The 15,294-nt window shown below is 38.7% G+C and overlaps 2 protein-coding genes across 29 annotated transcripts in view; one reads left to right on the top strand and one right to left on the bottom strand.

Moving 5' to 3' along the window:
• Positions 1-14,986, bottom strand: part of LOC149748030 (uncharacterized) — a 218,059-nt gene extending 203,073 nt beyond the window's left edge. For 18 of the 22 annotated variants that reach the window (XM_089921032.1, XM_089921031.1, XM_089921025.1 and 15 more), the window contains exons 1-2: positions 14,567-14,968; positions 14,201-14,271 (exon numbers count right to left, since the gene is read on the bottom strand). In XM_089921032.1, coding sequence (XP_089777158.1) covers positions 14,201-14,271; positions 14,567-14,814 — 319 coding nt within the window. In that variant the 5' untranslated portion in view covers positions 14,815-14,968. Of the gene's footprint in view, positions 1-14,200; positions 14,272-14,566 lie in introns of all 22 variants that reach the window. The other 4 variants (XM_089921035.1, XM_089921036.1, XM_089921037.1 and 1 more) reach the window with 3 other exon arrangements.
• CNOT2 (CCR4-NOT transcription complex subunit 2) overlaps positions 14,415-15,294 on the top strand; it is a 111,305-nt gene continuing 110,425 nt past the window's right edge. For 4 of the 7 annotated variants that reach the window (XM_089921009.1, XM_089921008.1, XM_089921005.1 and 1 more), the window contains exon 1: positions 14,415-14,845. Coding sequence is in view for 5 of the 7 variants with exons in the window: in XM_089921005.1 (XP_089777131.1) it covers positions 14,841-14,845 (5 nt within the window). In the remaining 2 variants the exon portion in view is untranslated. The remainder of the gene's footprint in view (positions 14,846-15,294) is intronic. The other 3 variants (XM_089921012.1, XM_022571547.2, XM_089921006.1) reach the window with 2 other exon arrangements.

Below are 15,294 nucleotides of genomic sequence, written 5' to 3' on the forward strand. Positions count from 1 at the left end.
GAGGGAGTTCCCTGGTAGTCTAGTGGTTAGGACTCAGTGCTTTCACTGCCGTGGCCCTAGTCAATCCCTGGTCAGGGAACTGAGATCCCATAAGCCATGCGGCCCGGCCAAAATTAAAAAAAAGAAAAATAAATGAACTAGATAATTTAAGCATATATGTTTTAAAGTATTTCTGTCATCTTTACTAAAATGTTTCAAACTGTTGAGAGACAAGAAATATCCTTATGTTTTTTTCAATAACTATCCCCAATAACATCAGGAAGAACTTCCTATTTTCAGAATGGTGGCTCCTTTAATGATTTCTTACATATACTCTATGATTTACAGTCACTTTATTAGAACAGTAACAATCTAAGATTAAAGAATCAGTCTTTAAAAAAAGAAAAAAAAATCAGTCAACTTGGAAGCTTCGGTCTCTAGCTCAGTTCAAAACTCTTTTCCCCTGCTCCTCCCACCTACCCATCCCCAGTACAGGTAAAGCTCTAGCACTTGGAGGTGGGGCAAAATCTGGCTCTCAGACAACTCCTTTTCCTCCCATTTTCAGGCTCAGTGCCCATGGCTTGTGGCAGAGAGAAGGGAGAGAAAAAATGGTAAACACCTCCTTACTCGAAAGAGAAAAGGGCAAATGTTTCCTTATTTGACTGGGTGAGGATGCAATCTTCATTGACTGGATACTGATACCTTTATATGACACTGTCCAAAAGGTGGATCTTCAGTGAGGCTTCTTCCAGGGAGCCTGCAGAGGTTTACCACTATCTACTTTCCTGATGGTGGTTATCTGGCTCCAGCTTACTGAACCTCTTTTCATTCCTCTCCCTGCAACACTTCCCTCTTTTTGTTGTCAGCCCTCATAGGACAAAATGGCTCAAGCCCATTTACCTTCCCTGGTATTCACACCACCCATGGGAACTCCATTATTCTTGCCACATTAAATGATGGGCATGACGGCTATTTCCCTGTGGTCCTGGCCTCTCTCAGTCTATCATCATTCAAATTCTCTTTCCCCTGCTCAGCTTCAGGAGATAAGCAAGTTCCGTGGCCAAGCAAACATCCAACAGAGAAATGTCTCCCTTCTTTATAAATCCCATCTTTAGAAATGAGTCTCTTTGAGCACTTTACACCCCATATTGCATATTTGAAATAGCTTGTCTATGAAGATTGCTTTCTCTAACATGCCTCCTCTCAATCTCTCATTTTTTTTTGACTAAGAGTGGACAGGAATGGCGGTGGTAGTGGTGATAGGGCTGGTTGTGACACTACTCATTTAATATTATGAGATTAAAGTTATTTTAATTTACAGTGTGGAGAATTCATGCATTTCATTTTCATTTTGGGGGCATAATCACAATTATAGGGCAATGGGAAAACTCCCATTCAATATGCTATAAATGTGTCTATATGTGTCTAAAATGTGTCTAAATGTGTCTATAAAAATATTCAGCTATAAGCATAGTATTGTTGTGATGTTAAATGTTGCCAGTCCCTGCTTAAGGTACTGGTAAATCTTACTCTTAGGTGGATAAAAGAAATATCTCTTATTTGATCCTGTTCGAAACATCTATGACAGCCCATTCAAATCCCATGCCAATTCCTTATAACAAAGTTGATGGTAGAGAATCCTCTATCTCTGTTTACAGGAACTCAAAATTCAGCCTTTCAGGTACAGTATTTTCTTAAATGTAGTTAGATGGTTCATGGTTTTGTGAGGTATTAACTGAAGTCTTCAATTTAAAAAAACCTAAGGCACTTAGAACACATATTTGCATATTAAAAATCCCAACAAACATTGCAATAATGAAACTTCTTTTACTTGGTTTAACTCTTACGCTTACTTTACAATGGAATCCTTTTTTTCACAGAATATTTACCAATATCTCACAGGACTAGTCTGAGAAACCTCGTTTGGATCCTCCCTCCGTCCCTTCTTTCTCCTTTTCGTAATTTTTGTTTCCATAAGGAATGACATAGATACATGCAAGTTCTTCATCTTAAAGTATAATAATATGTGTGGTGTTGGTTCATTCAAAATAGAGGCCTTCTCTTCCCTCTGCTACTATAGTTAAGAGGTTTTTGTTTTGTTTTTTAAAAATAAGATTCCTTGGCTTTTAGCAGGAAAAACTAGTTATTGGGATAAGGCTACCAGAAAAGGTCTTCCTTACTATTAGAAGCGTTATGTTTTATGATTTCTTTTTGTGATATACTATTAAACATCTCCTCAGGGGCAGCTGCTGAGTTTGTAAGTGATCAATTGGCTGTTTTTCTGGGTTTTGCCATTTAACTGTTCTGTGCCCACTTACGTAGGTTATGCTTACGAAGAGTTATTTCCTAATTGTAGGCTGCTTCATTAAAAGGATAAGAGAAGGTTTTGAGGATAATATTCCTTCAGGACCACCTTTACCAGTCAAAGGTATAGCAGATGTAGCAACTTTTAAAATCTAGAAGCCAACAGGAACTAACTTTACTCATACCAAAATACAAGTGTTTTACGAAATACTGTGGTTACCTCTATTTTAGGTAGTGTTTTTAAAACACCTTAATTGATTATGACTAAAGGTTCTAACTACTTCATTTAGAATTGGACATCACAGTAAAAATGTAAAGTTGTTTGAGAATTATTGTAAATATTTAGTAATCATCTTCTTGTAAACTATCTTTTAAAAGCAATGGTTCTTTTAAAATTCTGTAACTGTGGAAGGAATATATATTCAATATCACAAGAAGTGAAAAAGATTAGCTAACGATTTACTTTTAAAAACCCCCTATTAAAAAATATTCTTACAAGAATAAAACATAACTAGTTAATGCTATGAAATGTAATCATTTAAGAATGTTTCACTTACTTTACCTGATTTATTTTTATTTCTTAACAGAAAATATGTCAGTCAGCTAGCACATTTATATTTGTTTTTTAAGTGGTCTTTTAAAAAAAATTTTTTAACTGAAGTATAATTTACAAGGCTGTGCCAATCTCTGCTGTACAGCAAAGTGACTCAGTTATACACAGAGACATTTTTTAAGTCTTTTCCATTATGGTTTATCCCAGGAGATTGGATATAGTTCCCTGTGAGATACAGTAGGACCTTGTTGTTTATCCATTCTATGTAAACAACCTTGTTGTTTATCCATGTAATAGTTTGCATCCACCAACCCCAAACTCCCAGTCTGCCCCCTCCCCGACCCCCCAGGCAACCACAAGTCTGATCTCTGTGTCTGTGAGGCTATTTCTGTTTTGTAGATAGGGTCATTTGTACCTTATTTTATTTATTTTTTATTTGGCAGCACAGCTCGGCATGTGGGATCTTAGTTCCTTGACCAGGGAACAAACCCGTGCCACCTGCAGTGGGAGCACAGATTTTTAACCACTGGACCACTAGGGACGTCCCTGTGCCATATTTTAGATTCCACATATAAGTGATATCATATGGTATTTGTCTTTCTCTTTCTGACTTTTAGTATTAGAATCTCTAGTTGCATCCATGTTGCTGCAAATGTAAGTGGCCATTTTTACAGTCTATCATTTTCTTGCATTTTCCCTTTCAGATGTTCCCTAAATAATTATGTTTCTCTCTTTATTTAAAATTCTTAGATTATAATGGTAGTTCACATAAAAATATTACCATCATAGCAACTACTATTTTTTGAGTGTTTGGGTCATTCTATATATCATGCTAAGCATTTACATAGATCATCTCATACAAATTTTAACTCTGGAAGGCATGATAATATTTCTGCATACAATTTTCAAGTAACAAAACTGAGGCTTGGGGAGGTTAAGCATCTTGCCTAAGGGCACTCAGCTTGCCTGTGTTTTAGTTGGATATAACTCCAGGTCTGAGCTATTCTGAAATCCTAAGCTCTTAACCTTTGCTTCTCAAATCCCTGGTGATTCACTAACATATTCTTGAATATCTCTGATTTCTCATCAAATATCTCTGGTTTCTCATCTTTAGTTTTGAAATTTCATTTCAAAAATAATTTAAAAATTAAAAACTATACTTTGGATCACAGGGAAGACCACTATATAAAATACTTTTGCCTGATTTGAATGCCATGTTCTTGTTTGTTTTTATAAATTGGAACCAAGCTATAAGACTTAAATTGACCTGAGCTACAGTAAAGAAGAGAAACAAACAAATGAAGGATGCATACATGCCAGGTAAAGGCCAAAAGCTGTGATTGCTTGTTTCTGGAACAAAGGCTTTAAAAAAATTATAATAGAGAAAACTGGCGGGAAAATTGAGTTACCATATAGCAATATAGGTATCCTAAAATAAAACAAATCTGTGCTGTATTGATTTCCAGTGATGATTTAGGCTCAGCAAAACAATATTCTTTGTTACATTAAAATTAATGTAATTAATTGAAAATATTTTAGTTTAATTTCGATTTTTTCCAGATTAATAGTTAAAAAGAGCTATCAGCATAGGCTTAAACCAAGTTTCCTCCTGTATAATAAAAATAATTTGTCACACTGGGTATACACAATTCTTACAAGGTGTTCCTATATATTCAAGATTGAGAAACAGTACTGTATAATCCGTATGGCTGATGCAAAATTGAAACTCAATGTTAGCTGAGCCAGAATTTTAATAATCTACCTAGCTTCTCCACATTTATTCATTTGAATGACTCAGCCAAACTATCTCAGCATTACTTTCTTCCTCACAATAATGGCACTGAACTCATAATGAGTTTTAGTGGTTCTCAGACTTATTTTTCAGTAGGGACCCCTTAGAGAATCTTATGAAATCTAAGAACCCTCACTCCATGAAAATGTATATATAAAAACATTATACACAATATTTAAAAAATTACATACCCTAACAATAAAAGAGAACAGGCTCTGAAGTTAGAAACAATCTGTGTAATCTAAGACCTCTCTTAAAGCCTCTTAAAGCTTCCATTTCTCCATCTGTAAAGTGCAAATACTACCTATCTCATGTTATGCAGATTGAGTGGAATTATGTAACTATGGTGCTTGCAATTTAGTAGATGCCAAATTAAGTCGTAGTTGTTAATTATTATCAGGCCAATATTGACCACCTATTTTACGTCGAACTGCTGTTGTTGAGGTTTTCTTGTGCTGATTGGTTTGTGGCAGCCACTCTATGGTTACCAAGGATCTCATATTCTTCTCACTGGTTGCCTCATTAATTTGGCTTTTACTTTCAGGCTACCTATTTTTTAGGTGATAGTGACCCATGAAAGCACTAGAGAGTAATAACATCTTTAATGTTCGGCTGAGAATATTAAGTGGCTTTAATATTGCTGTCATCAATTCCAAAGGTGATGAGAAATAAAATGAGAGCAATTCTCTACAAGAACTGGATACTTGAAGGGCAAGATATGGCTCACAAGTTTAAACTGGGGATCTGCCACATACATATGGCATACAAGAATATGGGGGAAGTTATGTAGCTTTCTTGAGAACTAAATAATAAGACACAATGTGGGGTACAAAATTGAGAATCAGTCACATTTGAATAACAAATGAGAAATGAATACCAAGTCAGAAGAGAACATCATATTAAGATGAGGAAGCATTTATTCTACTATTCTCAAAACTGGTTATATTAAAAACATACTTTTATGTTCATATCTGGAAAACAACTCAAAAAGGATACAGAAAATTTACAAAGAGTTCAGGAAAAATGCCATGAAAATAATGCAAAGCTTTGGAAGCTCATTATAGGAGAAATCCTTATATGACAAACTCTAAGGAACTGTCCAGATTTTCTTATTTTACTTTCATTGTCATTGTGGTATTTTTAAGCAACAAATATTGCATGAAATGTATAGGTGACAGGTTGAAGATAAGAATATTTTGGTCATGTGTGTGATACAGTGTCACTGTTGTCATCATTATGAGATTAAAACAAAATGAAGTTTAATAAAGATTCTCAAGCATTATAAAATGCTTTTCTAAAAGTAAACAGTAACCTCAATCTGTGTGGAAGATCATAAAAAGTGATCTTAAGAAGAATAGTACCATGGAACATGTCCCCCTCCCCCAAATGATAGCATTCTTAGAGATGCTGGTCATTTACCGTCAATAATGACTCTCATTTTAGAATGGTGAATGCTTCATGTAAACAGTATGCTGTTTTTGAAAAAATTTTGTTTTAGATCTTACGCTCTTACGATTCTATGCAATTTCTTAAAATATACATAGAAACTGAGCCTGTGATCCAGTGACACTTTTTATTAGTCCTACTGAATTTGTGAGACTGGGAAGGCAAGCTAAAGGCTTTATTCCCTTCATATTTTGAAAGATTTCAGAGTTGAACACTAGTATATTTAACGTGTTGCTGACTTTTCTTAAACCTTGGCAACTTTAAGGCATCTTGGTGTATGTATTACTGAAATATTTGTCACTCTTACTGCACAGACTTATTTGTGGTAACTGTTTTGTTTAAATGAAACTGGTATCATGTGTCCTCACAGATTATTACCAATGCAATCTTTGTGGACTAAATTAACTATTCACGTTTAACCAGATAATTAACAGAGGGTTCCTTTTTGAAACAAATGCTTACTCCCGATTTCAAAGCTGCTGTTTCTAGCATGCATTGCACAAATGTGTATAATTTTTTGTGCCAGACTTTTGACTGTTATCAAACGCTGTAATGTGAAATGGATAGTTAGAAACAATGTTAAAATTTATATTTAACCCTTTCAGGGCTGAACTGTATCTCAAGGGCCAAGTGCATTTTGTTGATTCTTCTGGGGAAACATCCTGCAAAAGAATCAATATTTATTTTATGATATTCATTTGAACAGGTAAAAACTTATATCTCATTAGTTTTGAGATGATTCACAGATAATTTAATTATCTTGGTAAGATTAGAGCAGTGATGTTAGGTGATAAAAGTGGATATGATAAAAACAAGTACTATAAAGGATTCTATAATATTTAACTTTTTCTTTTTTAAGTGCTGACTAAACTTTGGGAATGGATTGATTAGCAATGACTTAGCGAAAGTCATCCATATCAACTCTTTCCGCCTGACATTTAAAATACTCCCAAATCCTGCAACCTTATTCTCTTGATACATAAATTCCACTAGCCCCCTCTGCTTGTCTTAGGCCGCTTCTAGTCTCTGGCCTATGCTCATTTCTGCTTCTGAGTTAGCCTGAATTGTCCCCCGGCTCCCAAATTTATGAGGTACTTATCCCCAGTAGCTCACAATATGACTGTATTTGGAGACAGGACATCTAAGAAGGTAATTAAGGTTAAATGAGGTCATACAGGTATGCCCTAATCCAATATGACTAGTGTTTTTATAAAAAAGGGAAATTTGGAGACAGACTCACTTACAGGGAAAACACCACATGAACATGAAACAGACATCTACAAGTCAAGGACAGAGGCCTTTGGAAGAAACCAAACCTTTCTTGGACTTCTGGCCTCCAGAACTGTGAGGAAATAAATTTGTTTGTTTAAGCCATCCAGTTGGTGGTACTCTGTTATGGCAGCTCTGGCAAACTAATACAAGCTGCCTTTCCTCATGTTATTCCCCTCACTGAAAATGTCTCTTCCTTTCATCCACATCTATCCAAACTATGTCACTGAACATGGAACTTAAACAGCCACGTGGTGAAGTTATCCCTGACAGACACACCAGTCTGATCTCCCTTCCCTTTTCTGATCTAGCAGAGAATTTATAGTCCGTACCACAGATTTTTAGCAATTTCTAGCACATAAAAGTAGATGTAAGGATTTCATGAGTTAATACAGGAAAAATGCTTAAAACAGTGTCTGGTATGTGGTGGGTCTAAGTGTTTGCTTTATCTGTTGCTGCTATTACTATTTCCTGATTATATTTTTCTCTAATCAAATCATGTTGCTCACAACTCTTTTCAGTGCAATGCTGAGCATATCAGTGCTAAAAACACTTGTTGATGTAAAAACACTTAGGTCTAACCTTATTTATCACATAGATCTCTCTGGAGCATCTGCTTATCTTCTTTCCTATTCTGTGTAAAGGAAGATAAAATGATAAAAATACAGGGTCTCTACCCTCAAGTTGCTTACAATTGGTCAAAGAATTTTTCACTTCCTTCTGGCAAAATATTTCTGAGGACTTAACATCTGTCAATACTGTGCTAGAAATGGGGAAAAAAGATAAAGGAGCATAGCTCTTGCCTGTAAACAGCTCATTGTCTAGTTGGGCAAAACCCAATTCCATAGGAAGTGAAGAAAAAAGTGGGTTCAGAAAAATTTCACACGAGTCCCAAAGGAAGATGTTTTGGTTCTATTACCGAATAACAAATTAACCCAAACCATAGCAGCTTCAGGCAAATTTTATCAGATTCAGGAGGGGCTTAGCTAGCTGGTTCTGGTTCAGGGTCTCTTGTGAAGTTGCAGTCAAGCTATCGGCTGGGGCTGGAAGCATCTCAAGGAGGACCAAGGATTTGCTTCTAAGTTCACTCACACAGGTGTTGGCAGGCTTTGGTTCCTTGTCAGCTGTTAGATTTCATTTCCTTGGCACACAGGCTTCTCTACAGGCTGCCTGAGTGTCCTATGACATGGCAGCTGGCTTCCCTTGGAGTGATTCAAGAGAATATGCAAGAGGAAGAAGTCTCAATGCCTCTTATGACCTAGTCTCGAGAGTCATGGTCACTTCTTATTCTATTTACTAGAAGAAAGTCACAAAGTTCAACGTGTACTCAGAAGGAGGTGAATTAAGTAGTTCCACTTCTTGAAGAATGAAATATCAAAGATTTTGCGGACATTTTTTTTTTGGCTGTGCCGCATGGCTTGCGGGATCTTAGTACCCCTACCAGGGATCGAACCCATGCCCTCGGCAGTGAGGGTGTGGAGTCCTAACTACTGGACCGACAGGGAATTCCCTTGTGGACATATTTTTTAAACCAGCATAGGAGACTGTGCTGGTTTAAGACATTTTGGGGGGAGGAGGAGGTCACTCAAAGCAGAGGGAAGAAAACTGCAAGGTTTGAAGTATGAAGCAGCATCGAGTATTAGGCTAGAACCCCAAGTAGTACCTAAGGCTACAAATGTAGGAAGGTGTTATAACATGAAGGGCTTTCTACCTCATGGAAAGGAGTTTGCACTTTTATCCTGTAGTGGAGGAGGCATCATTATAAAGATTTTATGTGGGGGGTGGAGGGGGCGGGGGTCTCCGAAAATGTGTACTGTAAAATCTGGTGGTAGTCTTGAAGACTGGAGAGACATAAAACTTCATGAAGAAAGAACAGTTTTTTAAAAAAATCTCTTTCAAAGTTCAGATGAGAGATTATGAGGGAATGATTACGAGAATGGTTGAAGGAATGGAGACGTATGGGAGGATGCTAGAAGTATTTAGAACGTAAAACAAGAAATGGTAATTAGTTGTGGGGCATGGGAAGAAGAAAGGATAAAAGACATCAGGCTTGGCAACTGAGTATATGAAACTATTTCCCCAAATTATCCACTTTTTTCTTTAAAGGTAGAATTTTAATCAGTATAAAAATTTATTCTGGGCTTCCCTAGTGGCTCAGTGGTTGAGAATCTGCCTGCCAATGCAGGGGACACAGGTTCGAGCCCTGGTCTGGGAAGATCCCACATGCTGCGGAACAACTGGGCCCGTGAGCCACAACTACTGAGCCTGCGCGTCTGGAGCCTGTGCTCTGAAACAAGAGAGGCCGCGACAGTGAGAGGTCCACGCACGGCAATGAAGAGTGGCCCCCGCTCGCCGCAACTAGAGAAAGTCTTCGAACAGAAACAAAGACCCAACACAGCCATAAATAAATAAATAAATAAATAAAATTTATTCTATGAAAATTTTTTTAAAAACTATGAAATAGAACTAATGAAACAAAAATACCTGCAACAGTTATTTCTGCAGTTTTGAATTAATTACTTGCACATATCCTGTTAGACCTTTGTGACACAAACTTTTTCACAAAATTGGAATTATATTTTAAACCTTTCCCTTTGCACTTAATATATGTCAATAAAACTTCTTCCATATCATTTTTAATGGCTGAATGTTGTTCTGTTGTATGGATGTAGCTTGATTTATTTACCAGAATCCTAACAAACAATGCAATAACGAACACTCTTGTAATTAAATTGTTACACATATCCTTACTTCCTATGATACATTTCTAGAAGAGGAATTGCAGTGTCAAATGTATATGCTCAAGGCTTTTGATACATATTGCCAAACTGCATACTAGAAATGTGCCAATTTTATACTCTGAGCAGTATAAGAAGCCCTGTTTCTTTGAACCCTTGCCAGTATTATCAAGACATAATCAATCACCTGTTAAAATAATACCTGAAGAACAAATTAATGTTTAACATGTTAGGTCACTCATAAGTTGGACTTACTATTAAACCTTTATAACACTACCATTCAAAGTTTAAGAGTCTTACGTATATTTTAGGTGAAGAATCTGAGATCCAGTAAGTTACATAATCACTCCCTCTACGTAGTGGAGTTTCTGCCCTAGGTATTATTTTGCAGTGCTTTCTGATTTGCCAGTTTGCTTCACCAATTAAGCTTTTTTCCTGTAATAACCTTCTTATTATATATACCAGAAAAAGGTATACATCTTCATCATCAAGGCCTGGAAGTTAGGCATATACCATTAGTTTAGCACTATTTCTCCTAGCTGATTCCTACCCTGGATTTTATACATTATGTGTTGAAGGAAAACTTAAGACTTTTTATTTTTAAAAAGTGTACCTAATCTTGGATAAGGATCTACTTCATTCATTCAATGGTTCATTTATTCACTGTCTCATTCATTCGACAGTACTTATCTAATGTATACTATGTGTGAGGATAAAGTAGTGAACCAAACAGATGTACTCTCTGCTCCCATGGAACTTTCATTTTTAGTAGGGAAACAATCAACAATAAAGAAGATAATGATACAATTACAAATGCTATTCAGAAAACAGAGGGTCATGTAAAAGAAAGTAAATGGGAAAAGGAGCTACTTTAGATATGGTTGCCAGGGAAGGCTAGTCAGAAATGATATCTGAATTAAGAACTGAAGGATGAGAATGAGTTAGCCATACAGACATAGAGAAACCACATCCCAGGCAGAAAAAAAAAATTGGAGAGCAAACGTCCTGAGATGGAGTATCAGTTAAGTTCAATTGAGAATAAGATGCCCTAAAAATAGTGGCTTTAGCAAGACAGAAGTTTACATTTTCCTCACACCAAAATCTGTATGTAAGGAGTGCAGGGCTGATATGGTACTCTAGAAAAGTCAAGGACGCATATTTTCACTAGGTTGAGGTTTTGCCACCCCTAGGATGGGGGAGCTTGCATATGACCCAAATTGGCAGCTAGAGTCCTAGGCCATCACATCTATATTCCAGGGTCCAGGATATAAGAAGAAAAGAAGCAAAGGACTGAAGATGTGCACCAGCTATCTTTTAAGGTTGGTTCTGGAAAGAAGCCACATATCTGCTTATAACACATTGGCCAGAACTATCACATGGCCACAGGGAGGCTAGAAAATACAGTCTTTATTCTGGACAGCCATATGTCCATGTCTATTACTATGAAAAAAATGGAGAAATTTTAGGGGATAACTAACAGTCGTTGTTTGCTACAGACTGAAAAAAGCTTGGTACGTGACAGAAACAGAAGGGAGGCAATGAGAAGGGTGAGAGTAAGATGAGGTTGGAGAGGAAGGCAGGAGTCAGATTATGCAGTTTTAAAGGCCATGGTAAGGAAATTGGATTTTATTCGATTTCGAGGAAACCACTGCAGGCTTTTAAACAAGTAACATAACCTCATCAAGTTTTTTAAATGATCACCCTGGCTGGTATGGAGATTGGTTTAAAAGGGGTGCAGGGAAAAGTGGAAGCAGAGATAGTATGGATATTGCTGTGCAAGTGATGATGGTGGCTTGGACAGGGTGGTAGCATCAGAGGTGATGAGAAGTGGTTGAATGCAGAATAAACACAAGGAAGAGCTGATGAATTGAACCGAGAGTGTGAGGAATCACAGAAGATTCCTACTTTTTTGCCTAAGCAAGTGAGTGAACTGTTGGCAGTACTGTTTACGGAAATCAGAAAGACTACAGGAAGACAATTTGGATTCAAATATTCTGTTTCAGCATATGCTAATTTTGAGATGCCTCTTTTTTATTCCTTGGCATGGTAAGATTTTCAGGATTGTCTATACCTTTTAAAAAATGGGAGGCCTCCCTTTTCTACAACTAGTTATGTACAAAGTCATTCTTCCCTTAATAAGGAATTTTTTTCTCAATCTAAATCGGTAATTTTTCTATAAGATGCATCTTACATTTCAAACACACATAAAACACATACTCAGTATGGCCTATTTTTCAAGTAAGACAATCTATCAAAGTGAATAGTTTAAAGAAAAAACTCACAACCTACCAAATGGGCAAATTTTATCAATATTAGCGATAAAGACGAACTTTTAGAAGCAACAGGACAATATTAAAAATGTACTACTTAGAGTGCTTATTAGAAAGCCATAAATCTAAGAAATGTTGGTTTATTTAATACCTAGAAGCTACCTCTAAGGTAGGTATTAAACAAATTTCACAAACTTATGAAAGATTGGGCACCACTAATAGAACTATTTTAAACTTGTTCTCAACAAGGCTTAAAGTAAATTTATCCTAAACAAATAGCATTCTCAAGAAAACAATAGTATCAGTGTATTTTTCCCCCAACACTGCTATGCTACACATTTACCATGAAAATGCTTGCTGCTCTATCTTTTCCAGTAAAATACCCAAGGGAACAAAACCCTCAAATTAGACCTGTCTCCTTTTGGAAGTGATCTCTCCAATTTTACCAAAGTTTATACTATTTAAAACTTGTGGGACTTCCCTGGCAGTCCAGCGGTTAAGACTCCGCGCTCCCAATGCAAGGGGCACAGGTTCGATCCCTGGTCAGGGAACTAGATCCCACATGCCATGTGGTGTGGCCAAAAAATAAAAAAATAAAATAAAATTCACAGAATTGGGTGTTGAGAGACCCGAGGCACCATTAAAAACAAACAAACAAACAAACACCCCCCCAAAAATTTGTGCTCTGAGTAAACATGGGGATAAAAATAAGGGTCATCTTTTGGCTTTAACAAAGTCCTATGCTCTATATAAGTCAAACTAATAGATTAGAATGGTAAGTAATACTTGATGTTACTATATACATAGACGCATACCCCACTTTTATCATTTCATCTTACAATTCCAAATATTAATAGTTAAACTTTCAAGTTATTAATAGATTAAAATGCTCAATAATACACAGATATATGTATTAATATACCTATATGTATGACATATACTTAGAGGTAGAGTCAACATTTTAACACACCATCTTACATAGTAGAAGAGAAAGCTGAAGAGGCAGGAAGGAACTGTTGGGGGAAGGGGAAGAAAAAGGTAAGGAAGAACATAGTGTTGCTCCTCCTTGAATTTTCCTTAAGTAAAAAAACACAATGAAGCAGAATGTTTAATGAAATGAATAACCAGGCAAAACATTTTCTACTGGCTACATCAGCTAATTTATCAAAATACCTTGTACTCTGTAAACACAACAAAGTCACCTATTATTTTATAGTATGCTTATTTTTCTTGCTGTTTATGACTGACAGATGCCTCTTGCCCTTCAGTGATAAATTTTAAATTGAACCACAGTAAATTTTTGGAAGGAAAGGATGATTTTATAAAAGAAACAAAACAAGGGAAGTAGAAATTTTACTTACTCCAAATGAATTGTACTTTACAGTAGTGAATTCTATTACTCAAGTAGAAAGGAATGAACAATGAACTACACAATTCCTAAACACGCATGCAGAGGCTCTTTTTAGGTCCAAAAATGTCAAGTAAAAAGGGAAGTGTTGATCAATACACAAAGGAATAGACAGAGATTTATTATTTCAAAGAAAATAAAATTAATTTCACTTTGACAATTATTTTTCTGGGAAGCAGAGACTTCACTCTCCTGAAGTTTCCCCCAAAGCCACCATAATTTCAAACGGTCTTGGTGACAGCGCAGTCACTCCAGCTTACGTGGGGACTGGGGAGTGGGAGCGAGAAAAGTGCTATAAATCTAACTCAGCAAAGCTCACCCAACAGTATTTTAAAAACCTGCTCTCCAATATGCTCCCTCCCGACAAGTTAAAAAACAACAACAAAAAAGGAAGGGGGGTGAGTAGAAAATACCAAGGGTTTTTGGCTGAGGGGAACTCACTTCTCAAGAGGTGATGGTGATGTGCTGCCAGTCCCTGGAAGTGCGTGAACAAGCACCGGAGGTTTCGCGGGCTGAGGGAAGACAAGGGGATAGTGATCAGATCAGTTTCAGGTGGCTGGAGCTAGGTGGGGCCGGGACGAGGCGGACGTGAAGGGGGGCGGGGTGTCCGACACGAACACAAACACAAACACGTTTCGCGTCCCTAGGGAGGGCGGACCGACGCCACCTCATCATTCCCCGCCCCTGGAGCCCGCGGTCCTCCTCGGACCTAGGGCCCGTGGTCCTTGCGAAGCAACCCGGCCCCAGGGGAGCCGTAGGGGCCGCAGAGGCCCTGCTCGCTGTAACGACTGCGGAGAAGCTACGAACCTCCCCACGAGTCGGTGAGAGAAACGGTGGAGGCCGCGGGGAGGAAGGTGAGGGAGTGAAGCGCTCCTCCCCAACCCGTCTCGAACGCGCGGGAAGCGGTCTACCCACCCCCAACCCTGTCCCGTAGGCAATCGCCGCTCCCACCTTCCGCCGCCGCCTCGAGGGAAGTCGGAACGACGGGGGTCACGGCGGGGGTCAGAGGGTAAAGGTCTTGCTCCCAGCAGCCTCCGCGGTGGATACGTCGCCATCTTGGATCCGCGGGACAAGAAAATTCATGCGGTGAGTTTTTGGCAAATTTTCGGAAGTCTGGCAGTGGGGCGCGCGGCGGGGGCGGCGGATTCGGGGCCCCCGCAAGGCGGGGGAATGCCTCGGGGCCGGGCCGGTCGCGCCCGGGGTCCGCGGGCAGCGTCCCGGCCCGCCGCTTCCCGTTGCTTTTGTCTCGGCTCCAATCGAGAGAGGGAGAGCGGAGCGGGCGGGGAGGGGGGGGGTGGCGGTGGAGGGAGGGAGGGGGTGTGTATGGGGAGGGTGGTGGACGGGACGTAAAGCGTCGCTGTAGTCGGGTCGCTGCAGCGGCAGTTCTGGATCCTAGGCCGGGCCCCTTCAGCTGGCGCTGGGGTTTCCCCTAGACTCCTCTCCCCCGGGCTCCCTCCGGCGCGGAGGAGCCTCCGCCGCGCTGCTTCCTGGGGAAGAAGAGAAGGCGGCAGCGGCGGTGGCCAAGGACCCCGGGC

The sequence above is a fragment of the Delphinapterus leucas genome, chromosome 11 (assembly GCF_059928025.1).
Source record: "Delphinapterus leucas isolate spDelLeu-1000000601 "Yukka" chromosome 11, BTC_Dleu_Yukka2, whole genome shotgun sequence".
Lineage (NCBI taxonomy): Eukaryota > Metazoa > Chordata > Mammalia > Artiodactyla > Monodontidae > Delphinapterus > Delphinapterus leucas.